The 21081-nt window shown below is 53.9% G+C and overlaps 1 protein-coding gene across 1 annotated transcript; it reads right to left on the bottom strand.

Moving 5' to 3' along the window:
• Positions 1 to 3939: 3939 nt before the first annotated feature.
• On the bottom strand, positions 3940 to 15787 carry FBXL16 (F-box and leucine rich repeat protein 16). The gene is made up of 5 exons (XM_044433823.1): positions 15080 to 15787; positions 10312 to 10820; positions 6910 to 6994; positions 5373 to 5436; positions 3940 to 4088 (listed from the first exon to the last, which is right to left on the bottom strand). Exons 1-5 carry the CDS (start codon positions 15785 to 15787, stop codon positions 3940 to 3942), a joined length of 1515 nt encoding a protein of 504 aa, XP_044289758.1.
• Between the last annotated feature and the right edge of the window lie 5294 nt (positions 15788 to 21081).

Raw genomic sequence — 21081 nt, 5'->3', positions numbered from 1 at the left:
AATACACACTCTGTTTCATGCAGCAGCTTGTGGAATCATTTGCGGGGCCGGCGGGTCTGCTCATGATGGATTGGGGGGCCAGAGTCCAGAGCCCGCAGCGCGGCAGTCCTCAGGGACCACCCAGAGAGGCGCAAGTGAGGAGGGTGGCAAGAGCAAACTGCGCTGTATTTCTGTAGTCTGCGACATGAACGCCTGAGGGTTGGAGCGCATTTAAGACGCAACCCTGGTCGTGTTCAGAGTATTTGTATATATGGTTTGGCAGTGCTGTTGTTGTTTAAATGTACGAGGAATGTAGCTGCAGTTCTAAAGCATAGAATGGCAGTTGAAGAGGGGCAGAGGCATGAGTTGGGTGCTTCACCGCTCAAGTAAAGCACACGGCCATCTGACCCCCCGCAACCTCCCCCCTTCCAAGTTCTTTACGTCTAGGCTCTGAAATGGCCTGGTTGTGCCGCTGGCAAGAGCCTCTGAAAACGCACCCCTTTGGATGCCACCCATCTCCAGGCACATTCCGGCGAGAGCCTGACCTCACTCTAGATCCAGGTGAAAGATACTTTGGAAGGTCTGGAATCTGGCCTGGCTGGTAACATTCTTTTGGAATTCATGATATTGACCAAGCCAGAATTCCAAGGCTTAAATGGAACAGATTTGGTGAAGAATAATCTATTTCAGCTAGCGAAGTAGATTGACTGGATGCCAGCGTGAGAAGAAGGATTTGTGAGTGGTACCTATGACGGGGTAGCTGGAGGAGGATGCCTTTTGCTGTGACAAGACAGTGACTCTGTACATGGTGTGTTCCCCCCTGCAAAAAAGGGTCTCTCACCTGCGTTTCTTTGATCTTTATGCTTTTTAATAGGTAACTAAAAGAATAGACGGACGTATCCAGGAAAGGGTCGAGCAGGGATTGGGTTGGCAGATTATCCTCCTTTAGCAAGCGATATCAATATAAATGCATTACTAGTGCTGAAGCAGAACATTTGGCTCAAAAGAAGCCCAAGAGAGGTGAGGATGAAGCTGGGAAGACTCAAGAGAGGTAGGGTGGACTGTCCCTGTGGCCTCATTCTGCTGGTATTCGGCATGATGGCTTGACTGCTGGAAGTGCTCTGGGGCTTCAGAATCAGAGGCCGTTTCTGCAGCACTGCACATCCCTCATCCTCCAAGATGAGACTGGCGGAGGAATAGGACGGTCGGTGGGGTTTGTCTTAAGCCACAGCAAAAACGAGAAGGCCACCCAAACACCCATGATTCAGAAACTGCACAGTGTGTTGAAAAGTATCTGGGGCCAGCCCCAACCGAGAGTGGGGCAGGCAGTGGCTTCTGAGTCGGAATGCCGGGCATGCCAAGCAAACGGTGGGTGGGGGACCCACTTGGCTGGGTGGGGGCACAGTATTCCTTTCCCAGGCCTTTGGGGAAACGCCTGAGGCATGGGGATCGTTGCCGCCTCCCCACACCTTGGAATTAACTTCCGTGTGCCAGAAGTGCCGTGCTCCTGGGCTTGCTCCGTGCTTATAGAACAAGGACATGGCCTGCAGGCAGCCGGGAACCTGCTGAGGAGGGAATCGGCCCGCAAAACAAGCCTGCCCGGGGCTGGCTCTGGGCAGCTTTCTCCCAATTCCCCCGGTTTTACAGAGCTCCTGCTCAGACCATGGCTTTCCAGGCAATCCTAAGCATATATACTCGGAAGTAAGGCCCACTGTGTTGAACAGGACTTACTCCCAGGTAAGTAAATGTGCACAGGACTGCAACCGCGATGATTTCAGCTTGCACACAAGCCTCATCCAGAGAAAGGGGAGGTGGTATTTCTACCACTCTTGGGAAAGAGAAGGCACCCGATGTCCAGGGGTATTCTTGGAGACACAAAAAGTGGGTGCATTTTGTCCTGCTTCCACGCCAGGGAGGCTCCCCCCCTTCCTCCCCAGAGTGGCAGGCTGGGCCGAAATGCACACGCACTCGCAAGCAATAATGACGGGCAGGGACAAGCGGCCCGGGTGGGCCCCAACCACCGCCAGGGGGGTTGCTAGGCACTTCCAAGATTCGGGACCCAGGCCCATGGGGTACAGGCCTGTCGTTTGCACCTGCTCTGGATCGCCCCGCACTGTGCTGGGAGAGACTGGGGGCAGCCATCTTCACTCCCCCATTCCGATCCCCCTTGAAAATGGCCTCCTGCAGGATGGAAGCCTTCCCACCAAACCCTTTGCCAGTCCCAGCCGCGCAGGCGTTCAGAGCTCGCGGGCAGTGGGGCAGATTCTGGGCTGTGGGAGAGGTGTCTGGGGCTGAGGTCCCATGGGCCCTGGTCTGGCAGCGCCCCTGGCCACTGGACTGCCGCATGTCCGGGCTGCTTCACAGGGCCAGGCCCATGCAAAGCCGGGAGGAGGGACGAGTGCCGCCTCGAAAAAGGGTTCAGTGGAGGCCGCATTCCCATGGCAGGACTAAGTCGGGATGGACAGAACGGGCATGGCGGGATCCAGGGGGTTGTGTGTGGAGGGGGTGGATGGGAGTTGCAGGGGAGGGAAGCGCTCGCCTCCTCAGGTGGGAGCCGAACACGCTGCGGCCGGCCGGTGCCCCGCACTATGGAACATGGAGGACTGCAAAGCCACGCCACCTTTACACACTGGAGCAGCCGAGCCGGGCCGGGCCGAGCCGGGCCGGGCTCGAGGCTGCCCTGCCCAGCCAAAGCAGAATCCAGAGTCTACCTTACCACAAGACAGAAGCAAGCTAACATGCAACGGCTGTGGGTTTTGTTCCACAGAGAGAAGGAGGGAAACCCTTATTCATTAGCAAATGATAAAAAGGATTTAAAAATTAAAAACAAAATTTAAAAATTGAAGGAAAGCCGATGCTATTTGCCAAGCATCACGGGACCTTCGGGTCCACCGGATTGCTCGGGTGAGTTAGTTAAATCCTTTTTTCCTGGGATTGTTTGCTCCTTGGTGTGTCGTTTGGATGAAGACGAATTACAGTCAGCCTGTCAACCATCTTCAGGAGCACCTTTGATCCCGAACTCCCAAGAGTCTCCAGGACAAGCTCCATTTTTTTTCTTTCACAGCATTGGTCGGTTTCCTTCTTCTTTCTGTCTCTTTCCCTGCACACTCCCAGTTTTCTTTTATAAACATTCCACTGTAACATCCCGTTCTTGGAATTCCCAGGCAAATCCAATGCTGCTCTGTAGAAATCCCCATCCTTGATCGGCCAAATGGACTCTCTCAGGAGGGCGCTCCACTTCCCTTTAGCTTTCCACCTCGAACGTGGACGTCACTGACCACATCTCAACCATCCAGAATCCATACCTGGGAAGGCCTTCAAGAGGGCTTGCCCCATATTCTTGCCTCATGACCCATCTGGACTGGATGGGCAAACAGGTGAACCTCTACCCGTTGTGTGAAACACCTGGACAGAAACCACTTTGATCCAGCACTGAGCGGCAATTGCATTGCCCCCAACTCATCAATCTGCCATTGCGGTTTCTTGCTCATTTTCCCATACCGCTTTCATTTGGTTTTTCTGTTTTTTGTATTTTTAATCGTTATTTTCCCAAAAATTAAGATTCAGGACAGATCACTACAAGGAAGACGGGAGAAGATGGAGGCATGGGAATTTACAAACTTGCAGAGGGATTCTTCCACATGGTCTTTGCCATGGCTTAAGAGGAGTGGCTGCAGCTGCAAAGTGCGTTGTCATTCAAATGTTGTGTCTTCGTCATTGTTGTTGTTCATTACGCATTGCATTGTTCACTCATTGTGTGTGTGTGTGTGTGTGTGTTGGTTGTGGTTTAAGTCACAGAATCTCTCCCGGAAAAGAAAAATATAGTTTATATATATATATTTATATATATATTTATATTCAATGAATAAATAAAACCATGACTCTGATTGGTTGGTCAGTGCTGGGTTGGGATTGGAGGACGTGACTCCAGGTGTTGGCCAGGTTGTTCCAGGGAGCCGCTTATTCGATCACCATGCAACGGGGCAGGTGCTGGGAGAAATACTTGAACAGCTCTGGAGTGGCCCCCGGGCAATTCGTCAGCTCCAGCTCTTCCAGGTCCTGCAGCTGGACAAGGCCTGAAAGCCCCGTGGTGGTCAGCAGAGGGCAGCCTGGGGGAAAGCAGAAGAGAAAACGCTCTGCATGAACGAGGAGGAGGAAGTTTTCTACAGATGGCCAAAATTAGACATTCCGTTGCTGCGTGGTGAGGTAGCCATGGTGAGGAGGAAGCACGGCTCCGGGAGCAGCTGCGGGGGGGCGGGGGGAGGAAGCAGAGCCCAGCAGGAGCGCCTTGCCTGAGCCCTCGGTCCCCTGGGGCTGGCACTGCCACCGCGGGTCATCTTGCCACACGTTCCGCCCTTGCTTGGACCGCCGGCTCAACATATTGTCCCTAGCTTTGCATCCTGCAAATTGGACAAGCAGACCCTCAGTCTGATCTACCTTGCAGGGCTGTTGTCAGGATAAAACTGAGAGGAGGAGGCTTAAGTAAGTCACCTTGAGTCCCTTGAAAGGGAAAAGGCGGGATATGAATGAATGAATGAATGAATGAATGAATGAATGAATTGGCAGGAGGCATTTCAGCTTGGCAGGTTTTTGAATCTCAACCTGGTAAAAAATTGGTTTGGATTTTGGAATGCTGTGCCCATGCTGCTGGTAGTAACCACAATGATCACAGCCCTTTGACGTGTTCAGGGGCCGCAACACTCTCTCTGCATTGCGGGGTCATCCTCGCAGCAGGTCTGCCAGGGGGCGGAGGGTGAGCTGCTGGCCTACGACCACACGGCCCCCAAGGCAGCTTCTAGCCAAGGCAAGAGGTTACTCTGCCCGAGTCATGGAAAGATGACATAACTGAGAGGGCAGCTGCTTCTCCTGGTGCAAACGCATTTCCTTTGCTTACCACAATCAAACACGTTTTTTGAAGCCTGGCAAAAGTCTGCCGGACCTCTTTGATCAATGCTGAGAGCAACGAGCACCATCCGTTCTTTGATCCCACTTAGGATGGATGGGCGGTCGGGGCAAAGTGCACCTGCTTTGCACGCCAACGTTTAGCATCGGCAGCTAAGGCAGGAAAAGCCACCGCAGGGCCTGGCGCTCTGCTGCCAGCCCGTGTGGACAGTGCTGAGCTTGATGGACCAGGGCTCAGCTCAGTATGAGGCTGATTCCTGCTTCCATGTTTCTGGGAGAAAGGGTGTTGCCTCAAGCCATGGTTTTCCTTCCTCTCTATCACGTGGGCAAAATTCTATTTTTTTTTAAAAACCCAGTAAGCAGTTGATGGAGGTTTTAATGCTGCTCGGTAAGTTTGTGGTTAATATGGTCTTTCTCTCATAGAGAGATGGGCTCTCTTTCAGCACAGTGCCCCAAAGCATAAGAAAAGGATTCCCGAGTTTGACCCTTACCAGCAAGAGACAAGAGGCGTAAACTTCGCATTCCCAGCAGATGCTTCAGGCCAAAATCTTGAACCTGGAACAGCAAAGAAGAAGGAACGACTGAGAGCCAGACCTGCCAATATATGAGAAACAAACGGTTCAACATCCGAGGCTTTGCTCTGGGCCGTGCCTGGCGGCCATTTCCCTTCAGCAGGGACAAGTCAGTTGTGGCACCATCTTCAGGAAATGGGCTCCTTGCAGACTTCTCAAGTTTCGACACTCTTACGGTGCAAGGCCAGCATTGGCCTCTTTTTGATAACAAGCAGACCTGCCAATAGCTGGATCTGCACTGTGACCCCTGTTGAGGTAGAGAGAGAGATGAGGATTTGACAAGCCCCTTTTCCAAGCGTGAGTTCAGTCTAGGTACCTGGCTGAGGTTGAGGTTTGCTGCAGACAGCCAAGACGTCTCCACTACAGAAGAGCTGCAAGAACTGTCTGTTCCCACAGGACATTCTTCCTTGGGATTTAGCTCCTGAACTGGGAGTTTCTAGTTGGTTACCCTCCTGCGATTTAGCTTCTTTTGCTGTGCCCCTGTTTCACTTCGGCTGGTAAGTTACATGACTTAAGCGAATTAAGTAAAAGGGGAGCATTTACCTTCTTACGTGGATGCTTGATTTGCCCACATGCTTCCTGTTTCCTTGGTGCCGTGTCAGTGGGACTGGGGTGCTTCCCCTAGTAAGTTCCTGCGCCAGCTCGTGGAGCTTGCCCTTCCCTTCTAGCCCCAGCCGGCATCATCCCACTGCTACGGCAGCCGACTGGCTTAGACCACCTTGCTTAAAAGTAGCTCCGCCCCTGGGCAGCGCTTGAGTCCGCTGAGTGGAAACCTGGGCCGGCGGGCTCCCTGGAAGTGGAGCTCTCCTCGCCAGGGGAGTGGTCCATGGCTTGGGAGTAAGCCAAGGATACAGTTAGAGCTCTTCTGGGAATACCTGCGTTTGATTCTCCATAAGCCTACTTCCATGGGAAGTTGCAGTTTTTTCATATAAAATGAACTAATCACATAACCAGGTCTTGACTGGAGTGAGGTCTGCACTTAAACTTTAGCCTAAGGGCTGCACTTAAAAACCTAGAGTGGAGTCTACACTAAGCTTGATCTGAAAGCTGGGCATTCACTTTGGGTGCTTCCAGATGCCTTCTGCTACTAGGGTACCGTGCGGCTATTCTGTCTTTCTTTCCCCTTACTGGGTCTTGTTTTCCTGATCTAAAAAAGATGGAAGAAGCACTGGGGAAGTCCAGGAGATTTACACATGGAAGATGACATCATCTAACCGCTCCCCTCCCCCAATAAAATTCTGCGAATGATGCAGAGTGATTGCACAATGAAAGTCTGATGGGGAAGCTGGAAAGGGACTGGTAGGCAAAAAGTTTGAATAGCCCAGCTCTCAGGAGTTGGTCACAAATGTCTCGTCTTCCTCCAGCTCCAGAAAGTCATACTCTTTGCCATTCCTGCCTCATTATAGCCTCTGCTGGTAGAACCCAATAAATCAGCCTGCCATTTCCCATCACCTACCTGGCAGCACCAGCGAAGGTACAGATTCCTAAGGGACGACATGGTGGATAAGTAACTGAGTCCAGTATCTGTAATCCGCACACACCTGCAGAAGAGGTGGCAATTCACAACCATAAAGAAAAAAGCATCATCAGCAGCAGCGAGTCAAATGGGCAACACTTTAAACCAGAGGTGGCCAACATAGGTTCTCCAAATCCCAAAAGGCCTCTGGAAGTGAACAGTTCGGGTCTCTGGCAAGAGCGATTTCTTCCCCAAGGGAGTGGAAAGGAAAAGAGGGTGGCAGGACAAACGAGAAAGAAGAGGAGGAGGAGGGAGGGTGCCAGAAAGAGGAAGGAAGGAAGGAGAGGAGAGGGAAGGAAGATGGTGGCAGGAAGAGAGGACAAAAAGGGGAGAAAAGGAGGCGGCCCCACCTGTTTTTCGCTCTGACCCACCTGCCACTGGCTTCAGCTCAGCCTGCTGCCAATTTGGCAGATTGCCCCTGGGGGAATGCAGCCCCTGAGCTGCCCCCCCTCCACCAAGGATCACCCGTCTCTTTCCATTCCAGCCTCATCCTTTCTAAGCATACCATCCTTGATGCCAGTCTTGATCAGAGGAGCCGCCAAAATGGGGGCAGTGGTGCCTAATGGAGCATTGGGCCAAAGGGGCTTTGGGGTGGGGGAATTCTGGAGCATCCAGACCTTGATGCGAAGGCTATTTTTCGGTGTTTGTGGTGTGCACCTGTCCACTGGCTGCTTGAGCGTGGAGACAGACCGTGGCCCTCTGCTCCTTTCCTCGGTCTGGGCCAGAGTGAGAGGAGGTCGCAAGGAGAAAGAGAGAGGCTTCTGTGGGGCCCTTCGCAGGCGCCTGGCCAGGCCTGCCCTGAAAGAGGGGGCTGAAGTGGACCACACGCCTTGGTCTCAGCTTCACATGCAGGAACTTTCCCCTTCACCAAAGCTGCTACTTGCCGCTGGAAGAGGGTTGCAAGAAAAGAGAGGGAGGAAAAACAGCAGAACTGCCCTGTGAGCAACAGGATGATGAAATTGCATGCACTGCCATCTGGAAATAGATCCCCTGCACAAGCTGGGCCAGTTCCTGAGGGGCTGCTTTGGATGAGAAAAGCTGTGATTGCTGTAGAGAACACGAAGGCATTTCCAGAGGCGAGGGGCCTTTCCGCACTGGCTCTGCATCCAGAATGTCCGTGGCTGCCCAGGTGGGCATTCAAAAGTCTTCCTGCCAACGAGTCAGGGTGGCTGAAAGGATCCCCTGGGACAGAGCTAGGGCACGATCCTTTGCAGGTCTTGGCAGAACTCCCTACAAGTCCCGGTATATAAAACTTCTTTCTGATTGTGCTTCACTTGTTTGTAATATGATGCCATTCTGGGATGCTTTAAGACTCACTCTGTTTATTATTTGCACTTAATTTGCAGTTGTGGAATTGTTGTCCTGTGTGTACATTGCCTCAGCATTCTGGGAACTTTTTAAGAAAGAGGGTTGGCACTGTGGAGGAACCTTTGGTGAAAAGACACCTGGTGCCGAGTGCTGGGGTGGAGAGACAGACAGGATGGGCTTCTGCAACAGGCATGGGGCGAAGCCCCTGCAGAGCTGGGTTCAAGGGCTGCTCCCTAAGACACTGCAGCTGCCTGCACAGACTTTGGGAGGGTCCCAGGTCGCATGGCAAGAACACAACAGGGGCAGGTGCTGTATATTAAGGCAGGTGTGGGACTGTGTTAGACACGTGGTCAGGCATCCTGGGGAACAGGGGGCAAGGCTGGCCAGAAGGCTGCATAATAGCCATCATCCTCTGGCCGCAGGATGTCAGGTGATCCTGGAGAACCCGCCTGGTGCTCCCAGCAAGTATAAAGGGTCTGGAGCCTGCCAGCCACCTCGGGCCAGGCAGGTCGCCCCTGGGGGACGGCACGGGCTTCTCTGGCTGTGCAGCCCCCCCACGGCTTCCACCCACCCACTCTGGTTTCTAGTCTGCTGCCCACCTCCAAGCTTCTGCATGAGCTCAACAGGGCAGCCCGCCCCACAAGCAGACCAGATCCAACACGGCTGGCGCCAAGGTCAGGAATGGCTGGCCCGTGTCGAGGGATCCACAAGCCCAGCGAGCTCGGTCGCCATGCCGGGTCGACACAACGCAAGGCGGCTGGAGCCGCTCCCCCTATCCACCATGGCCAGTAGTGGTGGTGGTGGGAGGGCAGGAGGGGCCCCGCCTGCCTGCTCCTGGCGCTCTGTGAGTCAGGAAAGCGCACAGGAGCTGCGATGAGGAAGAGGCTGAGGAACAAACGCGGCCAGGGCCAAGGCTGGGAGAGGTGGCACCCACAGAGCCGCTGCTGTGAGCAGGCCTCTCCTCCCTTCTCACCCTCGCCTGCGGCTTCAGATGAACCTGGAGAGGCACGGCCCTTGTATAAATGCGTACAAAACAGCACGCATCAAAGGAGCGTGCTTGAGGGGTGGGAGCAGGGCCGGTCCAAGGAGAGAGCTGAGCCGAAAGGGGACGTCTCCTCCGACTCCGCAGACCCAGGAGCAGGGGCATCGGACATGGCTGGACGGGCTTGCTTGCTTTGCCTGCCGCCTCCAGCCGGGGCCCAGGAACTCCCCCCAGTCTCCTCCCCAGCCAGCTCCGGGAGGCCTCCTTCCTCTCCCGGGGCAGGCTGGTTCTGAGACTCTTCTCTTGGCAACTGGGAAGCGCCCTTGGCACCAAGTCACTGGGGCCCTGCCCCGCTTCTCCCCAGCATCGGACGATCTGCCTGGTCTGCAGAGGGAAACGCCCAAGAGCCTGGCCTCCGCCCCACTGATGCCGTTGCAGCAGCGCTCCAGCTGCCCCCTCAGCTGTGGCGTTGGTGGCAGTGAGGGGACCAGCCCTTCCTGCCCCGCCACTGTTCCCCCTGTGGCCAGCCAGATCCCCAGAGGAAGCTCCAAAGCAGGGCACGGGGGCAAAAGGGCTGCACGGGCCACGTTCCTCAGCAGCGGGCTGAGCGAGGCACGCTGGCCCAGTGCTCGTGGCCATCACGGCTCGGAGATGTGGGGATCCACTGGATTCCCTCCCAGGCTCTGCTCTGCTCTGGCACAGGGAGTGGGTCCAGCATTCATGGGGCACCTGCAGGGCATTGGGCCCCTTGTACTGGACAAGCAGCACCCTCTTCCAGGGGTTTGTGCCCCCGCACCTGAGGGGGAAGAGGTTGCCAAGTGCGCCGGCTTCACTTCACGAGTGCTTCGGCTCGCTTTCCAAGACCGGGCCAAGCAGCAGAGGCAGGCTGCAGGTACTAGAGCGATGGCTTCCGTGGCCTGTCCGAGAGTTCGGCCGAAGACCTGGCCAGGGATGGCCAGACGCTCCGCCACTTCCACGTACCTGTCCCTGGGCATCTTGTCCTCGGCCTCCATTTCCTAGATAGTCATCCGCGGGCCCAGCTCTTGACCTACCTGTCCAGGACCAGCTCCTCCAGCTTGTGCAGGTCACAGGCGATGTACTCGAGGGCCATGTCCGTGATCCGGGGGCACCACGACAGGTCCAGGCTGCGGAGCTTGCGGAGGTTCTCGGCCACCAGCTCCACGCCGTCATCGGTCACCTTGGAGCAGCCCGAGAGGCTGAGCACGCTCAGGTTGGGGAGGCTGTGCACCATGTTGACCACCCCGTGGTTTGTGATCTCCCAGCAGGAGTTGAGGCGCAGGGTGTGGGTCGTGTAGCCCTGCTTGGCCGTGAAGTAGGCCAGGGCCGTGTCCGTCACATGGTAGGCCTGAAGGTTCAGCTCGGTCAGGTTGGGCAGCAGCTGGGAGATGGCAGCGATGGCGTCGTCCGCCACGTTGATGCAGTCGCTGACACTCAAGGAGGTGATGCGGGCGTTGAGGCTTGACCAGAGCCCGGCCTCGGTGAAGTCATTGCAGCCAGACAGTTCCAGCCGCATGACACCCTGCATCTGCTCCAGCATGACCTGTGGGGGGAAGGCATGGAGAGAGGCTTCGTTTAGCAGAACAGGCCTCACCGGCTGCCGCTGCTGGGTTCCAGCGTGGTCAGCGAGCCCTTGGACACACACAGAGGGGGGCTCTCGCCTGCAGGGCGCAGCACCTGCTCTGCATGCAGGGGGCCCCAGGTCTGATCCTTGGCCATTCCTGGGAGGGCTGGAAAACCATCCCGAAACCCTGGAGAACTGCTGCTCACCTGTGTAGACAGCACTGGGCCAGGGCAACCAAGGTCTGAAAGCATCAGGCAGCTCCTGGTGTTCCTGTGTTTGTTTCCAGACCCAGAACGCACAGGGGAGGCCCAGGCCACACAACCAAGCAGGTGGCTAAAACCCCCTGGCTTGCACACAAAGGACGAGCGAGCGAGCAAGCATGCCACCACACTGCTCCCCCTGGGCCTGGCGGCCTAACCGCACGATCACCCTGGGCTATTTAGCGTGATATCTGAACAAGGAATCCTGAGTTCCCAGTCCGACGTCCTGCTAAACAAGAGAACGTCCCCGGCTTGTTCCACTTCTCCTGCTTGCAGCACGAACAATTAGGCAGCCGGAGCCGGAATGCAGGCCTGGCCCCATTGTGCTCCCAGCAACCCAGAGGTTTAAAAACGAGGCCCGGAGTGTTGTGAATGACACAGCTCTGCTGGAAAATAGGCCTTGTGCCTTTGCCAGCTTAGCCTCAGGATCAGATCACCTCAACAGAAGAAGAAATAACAACCTAAAGGGAATTCAGGCTGCAGTTATTGATGACAACAGTTCTGGCTCCATAATATTATTTATTTATTTGGTTTATATAAGCATCTTCTGATTTGTCCTATAGCTGAAGCTCTCAGGGCAACATCAATAAATGCAAAATAAAGCACAATCAAATCTATACGGTACAATTTAAAGCTCTCCAAAGCCGCCCCAACACAGTGCAGAGTCCAGTGAATCAAAAGGTATCCTCAAAGATACAGACAAGTCAAAGGGTAAAAACGGCAAAACATGGAGATACATCTTGGAAGCAGAGCATATGGCAAGTTAAAAGGCCTTTTCCTGGCATGGAATGCAGGGGGGTTTCTAGGAAAAGCAATCCATAACTGGGGGCTAGAATTGAAATGTCTGTTCAGAAATGGCACTCCACAAGCATGAGAGGCTGCTTAAGAATCACCAAGAAGGAAGAAGCACATTCCCAAAAAAGAGCACTAAATAAAACATTACTTTGCATAAAAATGGTGTATGTTAGACAATTTCCAAAGAGTTGCTGGATTCAGACATGTTAGGTATGGGTTGAGTGTGGGTTGTCATGGAATTGTGGGTTGTTGGTGGCACAAGGGTTATCCTGTTTTCTGAACCTAGCCATGCTAACAAACCACACTTGATAACCACAAAAACCTTTGAGTTGTGTACTGTGGGTTGCTTGCATTAATAAACATAGTTTGTTGTCTCGGCTGGGTTCGGGCCATGCAGTAACACATGTGTCAAGGGCAATCCATGGGGCAATGAAAAGCCACATCCAGCCCATATTCAATCCTCGAGTGTGTGTTATTGCGTTGTTTGAACCCAGCCAATGACGATAATTTAAATAGAAATACAGGTGACCTGCTCAATTTGGCCCAGGTGCTGGTGGCTCTTGAGGGGTGGCAATGAGTCTCTGGGCACCTGCTTCTTCGTGTTAGTTCCCTTTAAGCCAGACACGGACCAAACGGCCCTACAAATGGAGGACCGTCCTCTTTCAAGCGTTCAAATGGAGGACATCCTCTGCAAAGGATGCCACCCACCCCCAGTGGGTGCTGAAGACAACCGTGGTGGGAGCCCAGGCAAGGCATCAGCGCAGGTGGACTGCTGGCCGGTCCGGGGGTTGGCTCGTCTGCGTTGCAATTCTCCATCAGCCAGCCTCTTGCACTCATTTTGAAAACACTCCTTCGGTTCCAAAGGCAGACGGTTGACCTGCTAGAAAGGCTGTAATCCATGGGTCCTCAAACTACGGCCCATGGGACGGATCCGGCCCGCCGTGGCCATCCATCCGGCCTGTGCCGCTGTTCGCCGCCCGCGTGTGCAGGGAGGTGGTGACTTGCTTGCTTGAGAAGGTCTCCAAGCGAGCAAGCCACTGCTGCGGGTGCCTGATGCCGCCTTGCGTGTGCCCAACGGCACCTCACCGGCCCCGCGCCCCCAGGCACCCCCACCTCACCGGCCTGCGCCTGTAGCAGCCACCCTTCAACTGGCCCCCTATCGAAAGTTTGAGGACCTCTGCTCTAACCTTTCCTCAGACCTTCATGAAAAACTGCAGCTCACCTTTCCTGGGAGTGTAGGATCTTGCTAAGTCTCGCAGTGCACACCTTCTTGGATTGCCATGCACCCCCCCCCCACCATCTTCCTGGCCAATAGAAAGATAAGGGCAACTCCCGGGCTTCCCAGGCAATTAAAAGGAAAACAAAATCAATTCCCTTGCCTAGTGCAATCACCAAACCTACATGTGGATCCACAAGAGAAGGTAACTTTTCGGCAGGCAGGAAAAAGTCCCCCCCCCCCACAAAATAAAGTAATAGATCAAGGGAATAAATGCTCTAGGCAAGGGGGTTCACAGCCTTTAAAGAATATGCATTTTTAAAATCAGAGCATTAATAAGACAACAGAGAATGGCAGTGTCTGCTCCAGCCTGTCTGATTTACCAAAAACAAAACAGAACAGCCTGTTCAGAGTAAACCCTTGGCCCATATAGCTCAGTGTGGGCAACACCAGCCCGGTTCCCTGTGGATATGTTGGACTACAACTCCCACCACCCCAGCCAGCTGGAATGGAATATCCTGGAAAAGAATATGTTGCTTTACTGCTCGTAGGCACTTGTGTAGGGATAATGAACCTCTGCCCTTCAAAGCCCCTGCAGATTTCTTCGTTCCCCCCGCCCCAAACCTGGTTTGAACGATGGAGCAACAGAGATAGGGCACGTGGGACTAACCACCATATATCACATTGTGGAGCGCACCTGGTCAAGGTGCCAGCCATGCCCGTTTCCAGAATACTGGGTTCCATTCCCCCCACTTCCCGACTGGGCCCAGACAAACTGGGGCGCCATGGCCCTGCTGCCCAACTTACAGTCAAGTGAGGTGACGGCACCAAGGACGGAGCCTTGTCAGTGGAGCCCCCACACCGCCTGCAATTCGCTTCCCTGGAAATGGCATCAAAAGTCCTCCCTGTTTGTTCTGATTAAGATGTTTTTAAAATCCACGTGGCCTTTTTGGATTGATTTTCTGCTTTCTAAAAATGGTGCATACTGTGATGCATTTGGGATTAGTCTAAATGACCTTTTCAGGGATCTCTTGCAGCCCAGTGACATCAATTTTAAAAACAAACAAACAAACAAACAAGGAAAGAAACAACGATTCAAAACTCTACTTGGAAGCCTCTAGGTATCTGCGGATGCTAGGAAGGTCAGCTGTCTGGGCACGACAGATTTCCTGTTTCCAGGAGATCAGCTAGATACACATAAGAACATCACAACTTAAAAAGAGCCCCGCTGGATCAGACCAGAAGTTCATTTATCCCAGCCTCCCACTCACACAGTGGCCGAACAGCTGCCCACAGGAAACCCCCCCACAGGATATGAGTGCCACAGCACCCTCCCGCCCAAGTTCCCCAGCAACTGGTGCCCACAGGCACACTGTCTCCAACATTAGAGGTCACACAGAATCTCTGCTCTTAATGCTCGTTGGGGGCTTTCTTTAGATAGCCACATACTGCACATTAGTTAGCTGGGATGCATAAAACACACAGTTCCTTTCTCCATTCTCCATTCCCTGCTTTACTATTGCTTCGATATTCCTGATAATGTTAGAGGAAGACAAAACTGTTAGGGAAACCTGATTTTTTAAAAATAATGCTAATACTCTAAGGGAGGGATAATATATTTTTAACGTAAAAACAAGGCAAGCATCTATAGCTATAAATGGGCACAGCCAGCTACTTCTGGAGTATTAAAAAAAGTGCGTGGGGGTGGGGGGCTCTGAGATGCTCATGTCAAGCTTACTTGTCCCTGGCCCAGCACCTTCCAGTCTCTGGAGGGGGTGGGAGTTTGGACCTCAGCTCTCAGGCACTGGTCCCACTTACACCCCTGAAACCCACGGAAACCGAAACAGAGCGAGTCGGAAGGGGTCTCCCGGGCCATCTAGTCTGACCCCCGGCTCCAGCCGGCTCCGCTCGCGACATGCCCACCAATGGAGGAATGGCTCTTGGCATGGACGCAGCAGGAGACCTACCTCAAGGCCTGCATCTGTGATGGTTGATCTCTTAAGGCTCATGGACTTCACCCCTTTCTTGGACAGGGGATAGTTATCAATGAATTCACAAATGTCCAGGTCGGAGACCCCAACCAGGCAGAAGCCATCAAAGCCCCTGATGGCGAAACCCTGGAGGCTGACAAACTCCTTGTCCCCACTGGGCAGGACGTTGTAGAGCTCTTTGGTGTGCAGCACGGGAATCAGGCCCAGCCAGAACTTGGGCTGGTACAAGACCTTCCGCCACGCCTTACACACCTGAGCGAGGACACACTTCTCGCAGGCGGAAAAGTACATGAACAGGCGGTTGAGGATCTTCTCGTCTATGGCCAGTTGCCTTTCAGTGGAGGAACTGGAGAGACCCTCCAGGGAGGGGACTTCCCCGTCGGCTGGGGAGGTCTCACTGGAGTTCAGTCCTACCACGGCGGCCCCAGAAGGAGACGGCACCCCCGTGAGCGCAGCCAAAGTCAAGGGCGACGTGAGGCTGGGCATGGACAGGTCGCTGTGATTTGCTAAGGCTGGACTGATGATCGGAGGCACAGAAGACGGCTGGCACAGGCGGTTTTTCATCGCTGGAGTCCCCTTGGTGATGCTGGCGGAGCCGAGTCCATTGGCCTGGGTGGGGATCTTCACCAGTCCATTTCGGGGTAAGCATGGGGGCTTGGTCTCACCGTTGCTCTGGTTCGACATCTTCCAAGGTCACTCTGAAATATAGCAGAGAAAGGAGATGGAGCAAAGAGGTATCTGGAGCTGGGTTGAAATACATAGCTCAGAAGACTTTTGTGAATATATTCTTCCTGCAGTTTTCAAGACAAGACAACATAATGAACAAGAAAGAAATCGCATATAACATGTGTGACTTGGGCAGTTCTCCAGTTACAGCTTATTTCATAAAACCATTAGAATTAGAGCCGGGTGGGCAATTTTTCTGGGTCTGTGGGCACATTTGGCAGTTTGAGAAACCATCCTGGGCACCAGCACAAAATGGCTGGCATAAGCAGTCACATGCCCTCAACACTGAGTATGACACAAAGCTGGTGGGCTGTGTGACTGAACACACTAAACAACTCCTTTGAACTCACAATTCTCAGCACCAACAGAAACAGATTTCACAGGAGGCAAAATCTTTTTCTTCCTTCCTCCTACTCTGCCAGCTGATTCACTCTCCCTCGTCTTTCTTTTTTTCTCTGTCAGGTTCATCACACATAGATTCTCTCTCTCTCTCTCTCTCTCTCTCTCTCTCTCTCTCTCTCTCTCTCTCTCTCAGACAAACACACACACACACACACACACACACACACACACACACACACACACACTGGGGGTGGGTGGTGGGAGAGAGAGATCGAGAGAGAGATCAAAGCAATCACAGCTGCCAGTAAGAAAAAGTGGTAGTTGCTTGTTTGTTTTACAAATGGGTAGAAGAACCGCATCTCCTTCCGGGGCAGCGCTGTGGCCCATGCGGTCCTCAGCGAGAATCCTTCTGAGTATTGCATTACGATGGCAGATCCCTCCAGAAGCACTTCCAGTATTTTTGGGAACGAGCACCTGGTATTCCCTTGCTTAGAGAGGGAAAGGAAAGGAAACAAAGCCCCTAAATCTACCTTTTGGGCGACTCTCTTGGCCACCGCACAGCAGTGCGTTCCTTTCTCTGATCACGTGGCTGCCAGATTTGGCCAAACCATCTTTAGCTGTCGAGCCCTGATCTTGACACACGCATCCTAGCAAGCACCTAACCATATCCTTCTGTATAATTTGTGGCTCATTGGCTATTGAGCATGTGGGAAGGATATGCTGGGACGGATTAATGGTTGTGTGAGGTCTGAGAGGACTCCAGAGGTCTGAGATCAAAGCTGCTCGGCTTGCCAGTGTTGCTGCCACGTGCCTGCAAAACCGTGTGCCCTGCACTTGCTCCAATGCAGAGTGTTTTCCCGAGAAACCCTGGCGATCTTTCCTCTTCTCATCCTTCCCCCAGGAAAGGAAGAGCCTCTAAGGACAGAGATATCCAGGCGCCTTGAAACATGAGGTGGGATTACTGCAATGCACCTAAAGGGGGGCCAGCTGTAAGGTAGCTCTGGAAGCTGCACCATCACCAGGAAGCTGCCCCTGTTTCTGCAGAGGGAACGGTACTGGCTGCCTCTCTGCTCCCAGGCCAGCTTTAGGGCTCAGTATTGCTGCATAAAGCCCTAAGCCGCTTGGGACCAAGGTCCAGGATGTCTGGGGGTGCCACTGAGGTCATCAGAGGAGGCACTCCCGGTGCCTCTGCCCGGACCTCAGGTTTGGTCAGAGTCTGCTCACTGTTCAGCACTGGTGGCTTTTTTCAGGAGTCCCATTTCCATTGTCCAATGTGCTGACATTGCTTGTTTTGGGCATTTGCTAAATACATTTTTCTCTAAACCCACTTTTCCTAAATGATCAGTTTTACGGGCAGAATGTGACTGCCGGTAGATCTTCCTTTGCACCGGTAGATGCAAGGCTGGCCTACAAATGTTTTGGATGAGATGTCTCCACTGTTTTACTACTGCGTTATTCTCATCCTTCCCAACTGTCCTGCCTGGTGCCTCAGGGGTTGGATGGCTCATAAGCCAGGGTGCAAAGGTTTGGCTTAGCGTGCCACACGAGTCCACCCACCGAGTTAGACCATGCTTGCATCCAGCCCGGTATTGTTGACTCAGATGGCAGCAGCTCTGCAGGGTTCCAGGCACGACCCCTTCCTGTCCCCAGAGAATCTGGGGGTGGCACTGGTGGCCTCTGCATTCTAAGCATGCGCATTGTTGCCGATCTGCAGCCCCTTTGGTTGATGTCTGCACAGCGGTCTCCATTGAAGCACAGCTACGGAGGCCCACTCATGAGAGACAATGGTGGGGCGAGTTTCCGCCTGTCACATGCCTGTTAAATATTGATGGCCTCTCTGAGGCCCATCCACCAGCCAGGGCTCAAGCGCCATGATGCCAAAGCACAGTCCCAAGCGGCACCAGGTGCCTGCATGTCACATCGGATTTGTCTTGGCCACACTGACCCAACCTTGAGAGCAAACTGAGCGCCTGCCTCTCAGGAGACTCGCCGGCTCAGACACGTCGAAGCGAGGCTGGGATCGGCTGTCTAGCTTCTTGGATTCTGCACACAATCACGTGCCAATGCAGATGACGGGCTGCACTGAGCCAGCCGGCTGGAGAAACCCCACACAGACACTTGCTGAGCAGCTGCGTGTCTCTGCGAGGAAGCAGACGGGGCCTTCCCTTCCCATGGAGCGCCAGCAAGCAGCTGGCTGGAATGAGGAGGGAATACAGATGCTGGACAGGTTTTCTTCCTTTCCTGCTCTGGAAAGGCCATGCCAGTTCTCTGTGCGACCTTCCTCCCCAGAAGCCGGCCGATGGCAACCTGAACACCTGAAGAATTGGATTCTGCGGCCTGGCTAAAAGAAGCAGCCATAAGGGCGTGCTTCTTCTTATGATGGGCTCTTTGTCATGCAGCGTTTACTGAACAGTCACAAAGGTGCCTCAGAGCCTCAACTCCCACCACTGGAAGTCTTCTTCAGCAAGGTTTTCTCTGACATACATAACAAAAGCAATGACCTTGCAGTCCCAAGAACTAGAACCTTCCCACGTCTGCTGAAAATGATATTGACAGGAGGCGGTGTCCTACAGTGCACACCAAATTTAAATATAACAAAACCCCAAACCTTGTGCATGCTTTTCTACACTCTGTCAAGCGATGGCATGGTCACAGCCCTGGACGATCGCACCTGAGACAGGTACGAACTTGGCTACAGGGTAGCCACTTGTGTGCTGCCCCCGAGAGGCACTGTGTCGTGAAAAGGAGGAGGCCAAAAGAGGGCACAGTTCTGTATACAGTGTACCTGTGCGGATTTAGAAGTACCGATGCCAATTTGGAAATGATTGCTATTATTTAAGTAGAAATGCGGCACCTCTCACCAAACTGTATTGAGGTGACCCACATACCTGCTTGTACAACCTGCTGTCCAGCCGAGAGGCTCAGGCGGGCAAAATCAAGGCTCCCACTGCCCGCTGTGGCTTTCTGGAGCACTCAGCGGGGCTCCTTCCCAAGAGCTTCCCCCAGCTGGAACAGGGCAGAGGTCTGTTTTAGAAGGGGCACTGGAATCGCCAAAAGCAACGCCGGCTGCAGGATTTGAGGGCGCCTGGGCAAGGCGCCCCATGGGACCCCTGCCTCAGTGAGCCCCCCTCCCCATTCCTGTCACCAGCAGCTGCTTTTTCTGCTCATCCTCCACGTCTTTATGCCTTACTGGCCTGATGGCAGGCGGGGAGCCTGGGAGCAGGGAGACCACAACCCGCTGGCTCCTCCTCCTCACCATCACTTCTGTCTGGGCGAGACTGGGAGGCAGGAGGGCAAACGGGTCATGATGGGGGACAGAGGAACAAGCCCAGGAAATCGTGCCTGGCCATGACACACCCGGCTGCCAGCCCTGGCCCAAAGTCCTGTATCCAGCCGCTGCCTAGCCTTTTCAGTCAGGCACCTGCAGAGAAAGGCACTGCTGAAAAGTACTCAGAACCATCCAGGGTCCAGGACCCTTTTCAACTGAGGGCAGGGCCACCACCATGGTTGGCACGCGGCCTCGAATGAGGGAGAGGCAAGGGAGAAGCCACCTGGATGGAGCTGCAGCTGCTGGACACAGCTGCTGCGTCGGAAGCTGCTCTCCTGCAGCCTCTTCCCGCTCTGACGGAAGGAGTGGGATGCCAGAGAGGGAGGGGCACCTCTGAAGGCCTTTATGGACTGGATGGGGAGGGCTTGTGGGCTGGGCTTGGTCTGCCGCCTGGAGGTCCTCCTATGGAGAAGACAGTGCTGAACTAGAAGGCTCACTGGCTGGAGTTGCTCAATGGCAGATCTGCAGGTGTGGGGGTGGAGTCCACAGCTGAGTAAAGGTGGACCGGGTACTTTGCAAGCCAAGGGCTGGGTGAGTTGGCTGGGAAGCAGCCATGCCTGGGGTACCAAAGGGAGCATCCATCCACATTCCCACAGCTTGAGATGGTGTCCTAGCTCAGTGGGAATGCAACGTATTTCCCAGGCGGATGGTCTCAGGTTCAGTCCCTGACATGTCCAGGAAAAGCAATAAGAAAGAAGCATCTCCAGTTAAAATTTGAAACTTGTGGTCTGCTTTATGATGCCGTTTTGACGGGACAATGGGCATTTTTTGGAGGGGGGAAGGGGCAGCAACATCGACAGCTCATGTCCTAGTCAAAAGGCAACCGTTGCGGCTGCAAGTGCTAAGCCAGGCTGCTGTACCGTACCAGGCACTGGCTCCCCGCGGCTGCACACCTCCACAGCTGCGGCTAAATAAATAAATGTCACAAGCCAGTGCCAGTCACCCCGGAGCGCTGTTTGGGCACTCGTGAGCTGGCTGGCATCGGCAGGGGCCCACGCGAGCCTGGCAAGAGTGAACAAATGTTGGTTGGTCGGTTTGCCGGGGGACTCACGGATTCCCAAGATGGGGTTGGTCACCCAGGGTCGGATGACCCGACAGCTCATGGTGGGTAAAACAATCCCAACATTCAAGCCATGGGTTGTTGCCCACAAATAAGCAACCCTGTTGGGATTAGCTGAGGTTTGCCTGATACGACAACCCACCATAAATTTTTAGCCACCATGGCTTGTCGTGCTGGGCTCGACCTGCGTGCATAGAAAGGCAGTGCCCCATCCCTGGTAGCACAGATAACTCCAGAGCTCGTGTGCATTGTATGAGATAAGGCAGTTTTGCTAGCCTGGCGCCCTCTGGGTTTGTTGGTGGGGGATGATGGGAGTTGTAGTCCAATGCATTTGCAGGGCATGAGGTTGGGGAAGGGGATGTGGGTTTTATGGTTTATTTTAGGCAGCAGGGGGGAGAGAGAAGCTGCAAATTGGAATTAGCCCCGACCTAAGGCAGATGGAGTGTGGTGAAAACTCCCAAGCCAGGTGGCTGAAGGGAAGGGCAGATGGCAAATAAAAACGATTGAGCCAGATTGTGTCTG

Source organism: Varanus komodoensis, unplaced genomic scaffold (assembly GCF_004798865.1).
Source record: "Varanus komodoensis strain SLA01 unplaced genomic scaffold, ASM479886v1 scaffold26, whole genome shotgun sequence".
NCBI lineage: Eukaryota > Metazoa > Chordata > Lepidosauria > Squamata > Varanidae > Varanus > Varanus komodoensis.
This window is presented reverse-complemented; position numbering and strand designations above follow the sequence as displayed.

Bases quoted from the DNA above. Each gene is read 5' to 3' on its own strand.
- FBXL16 (XM_044433823.1), bottom strand. From the start codon at position 15,787: ATGTCGAACCAGAGCAACGGTGAGACCAAGCCCCCATGCTTACCCCGA. The intron at 5,437-6,909 runs GTAGGTGATGGG...TTGCTGTTCCAG, and splicing joins ACCTTCGCTGGTGCTGCCAG to GTTCAAGATTTTGGCCTGAA. The intron at 4,089-5,372 runs GTAAGGGTCAAA...GCTTTCCCCCAG, and splicing joins ACGCCTCTTGTCTCTTGCTG to GCTGCCCTCTGCTGACCACC.